Source organism: Gossypium hirsutum, chromosome D11 (genome assembly GCF_007990345.1).
Source record: "Gossypium hirsutum isolate 1008001.06 chromosome D11, Gossypium_hirsutum_v2.1, whole genome shotgun sequence".
Classification (NCBI taxonomy): domain Eukaryota; kingdom Viridiplantae; phylum Streptophyta; class Magnoliopsida; order Malvales; family Malvaceae; genus Gossypium; species Gossypium hirsutum.
Genome location: NC_053447.1, coordinates 65,113,469 through 65,116,525, shown reverse-complemented (window position 1 = coordinate 65,116,525; position 3,057 = coordinate 65,113,469). Strand labels below are relative to the sequence as shown.

The window sequence follows — 3,057 nt, the reverse complement described above, 5'->3', positions numbered from 1 at the left end:
TTGAATGACAAACTTATCAAAAGGAAAAAGAAAACTTAGATACAATATTAAATATTAAAGCTAAACCCAATTACAAATACTATATTAACTTTTTATTTATATAAATTAAAAAAATATTTATGTGTATTAAATTAAAAAAAATATTTATATACATGAACCCCCTTTTCACTTTTCCATCTTATCATAATCAGTTCCCATTTCCCTCTCTTTGGAAAAAGAAGAGAAAGATTTCGGAAGAGGACAGTGCAGAGCAAAAACACAGAATTTTTTTTTCAATATATATTCATTATTTTGCCTTTTTTCCTTGTCACCGGATTCATCAAATCCCTCCTTGACACCCTTTCTTCTCCATTCCTCATCAAATGAAAACCCTTTTCTCTCTTCACTTCATGATGTTGAACTTTGGTTTTTGAAGTCTAGGGTTTTTTGTCTGGTTTTCAAGCCAAGGGTTTTGTTTGATTTTTGGTTTTTGGGTATGGATAGTTACTATCATTTTGACAACGGTGATACTCATTTACCACCTGGCTTTCGTTTCCATCCAACTGATGAAGAGCTCATTACTTACTATCTCTTAAAGAAAGCTCTTGATAGTGGTTTTGCTGGTAGAGCTATAGCTGAAGTTGATCTTAACAAGTCTGAACCTTGGGAACTTCCTGGTAAGTGATCATTTGAACATATTTTACGACCTACCCTTTTCTTTTTGTAATTTGGGTTTGTGTGATTTGGTTATACAATGGTTCAGGGAAGGCAAAGATGGGAGAGAAAGAGTGGTATTTCTTCAGTTTGAGAGATAGGAAGTACCCAACTGGGTTAAGAACTAACCGAGCTACTGAAGCTGGTTATTGGAAAGCTACTGGTAAAGATAGAGAGATTTACAGTTCAAAGACTTGTGCACTTGTTGGCATGAAGAAAACCCTTGTTTTTTATAGAGGAAGAGCCCCTAAAGGTGTAAAAAGCAATTGGGTCATGCATGAATATCGTCTTGAAGGCAAATTTGCTTACCATTATCTCTCCAGAAGCTCGAAGGTATGAGGTCTAAACATGTTGATCATTTTGAAGATTTTCATGAAAATTAACACTGAACAATGTTTTCTTGTTCCCAAAGCTGAAGTATCTTTGAATTCTGGTCTGTAGTGTAAGTGCATAGTGTTCATGATTTGGCTTAAAAAATATACAGAAGTATTATTGTTTCCGTACGGTGTTTTCTTCATTTAAAGAGATGGAAAAGGTGTGTTGGGGAAATCTTAATAATATAGAAAAGCTTCTGTCTCTTTTTGGGATTTAAATACCCACAACTTCGTCATTATTATCCCCATAAAGCAATTATACTATCTTCTGGGAAATTATTAATTCCATGTCTCTTGCACTTTTTCCAATGGTTATGCAATTCCCATTTCTAATTTAGTGCTGAAACTCCTTGTGGGATTGATAATTGTATTTGGGTTTCATTAATATTCATTTGATGTTGGATTTTCAAGACCAATAATATGATTTCTTAAATACTACTTTCTCATTCTCCTTTGTTTCATTGTTATATTGACCACCAGTTGCTTGGATGAAGAGTAATCATAATTTACAAAATGCTAAACGTTTCTATTATTCCAGGATGAATGGGTGATATCCAGGGTGTTTCAGAAGAGTGGCTCCGCCTATGGTGCCACCAGCAGCACAGGCGGAGGAGCCAAGAAGACCCGGATGAACGCCTCCATTGCCGTCTATCAAGAGCCAAGCTCTCCTTCATCGATTTCCCTTCCACCTCTCTTAGATCCCACCGCAACTGCCTTTGCCACCACTGATCACGACAGCTTCTCTTACGACAATTATGTTCAATCCGAGCACGTGTCCTGTTTCTCCACCGTTACTGCTGCTACAGCCGCCTCTGCCACTGCCACCACCACAACCACCCCATCGGCGTTCCACCCTGGCTTCGACAAAGTATTTCCACCTCCACCCCAAATGATCAACACCACTTTTGATCCCCTCGCGAAGTACTCAAGAAATGTGGGTGCTTCCGTTTTTCCAACCCTGAGGTCACTTGAGGAGAATTTGCAGCTCCCTCTCTTTTTCTCCCAGCCAACAATTGAAGCACCAACGCTTCACGGTGGCTCATCTGTCAACTGGGGAGCTTTTTCCGATGAAATTAACGATGGGTCTGTTGGTGGTAACAAGATATCAATTGGTCCAACTGAGCTTGATTGCATGTGGACTTACTAAACTACTAAACTTAAAGAGGAATTTCCACCATTATTGGTGCTTGGAATTTTCTCTTATCATTATCTCTAATTATGTTGTCACTTGGAGTAGGCATGGAAAAGGACTACTGAGATTTTCATTATCACATGTTTGTAATTAATTAATGCTTATTGCTATTAGTTTAATCTTAGTTTTTTTTTCCTTCGCTGCTCAGATGAAAGTGACTTATCCAAAGCTGATAAAAGCGTTTTAAAATGTGGTGTGTGATGTGATCACAACAGTCAATTCCCCCCATATTTTTTTCTCTGGCCATATCTAGTTTTCTTTTCCTGGAAAAATATATTCATGTCTAGTTTTTGGGTACCTAAGATCTAAGAAAGTGACTATTTGTTTCATAACAAGAACCTAATTCCTTATTTAGCTCTCCAATTTTTAAAAATAATCATTTTAGTCTTTTTTAATTTTTTTCAAATCACTTCAATATATATAGATTAATAATTTTTAATTTCAAAAAATGTAATATTTTTATTTTTACAATTTTAAATAATTTTAATAACTTTTTATTTTTCTTTTTGGAATTTTTTATAAAAAATAATTAATTTTTTATGTAACATTCACGTGATAGTCCACTTAAGCAAAGTTAATATTTATTAACCTTTTCATTTATTTTTAGTGATTTAATAAAAAATATAAATTTAAAAGTTGAAAGAGGTAAAAAATTATTTTTTTAGGAATATTTTTTTATAACTAGTTTTTTTTATATTAATTTTACAAGTTAACAAGATTGATCATTTTTATGTTTATAGTCATTGTTCCTAATAATAAATTTTTAAAGTTCAAATTTAAAATTTATCACTAAAATAT

At 34.0% G+C, this 3,057-nt stretch overlaps 1 protein-coding gene across 1 annotated transcript; it reads left to right on the top strand.

The window, feature by feature from the left end:
- The first annotated feature begins 429 nt into the window (after positions 1 to 429).
- Positions 430 to 2,267, top strand: LOC107935629 (protein CUP-SHAPED COTYLEDON 2-like). The gene is given in 3 exon segments (NM_001327392.1): positions 430 to 656; positions 743 to 1,026; positions 1,606 to 2,267. Coding segments are annotated over 3 exon segments (1,074 nt in total). The 5' UTR covers positions 430 to 475; the 3' UTR covers positions 2,215 to 2,267.
- The last annotated feature ends 790 nt before the right edge of the window (positions 2,268 to 3,057 follow it).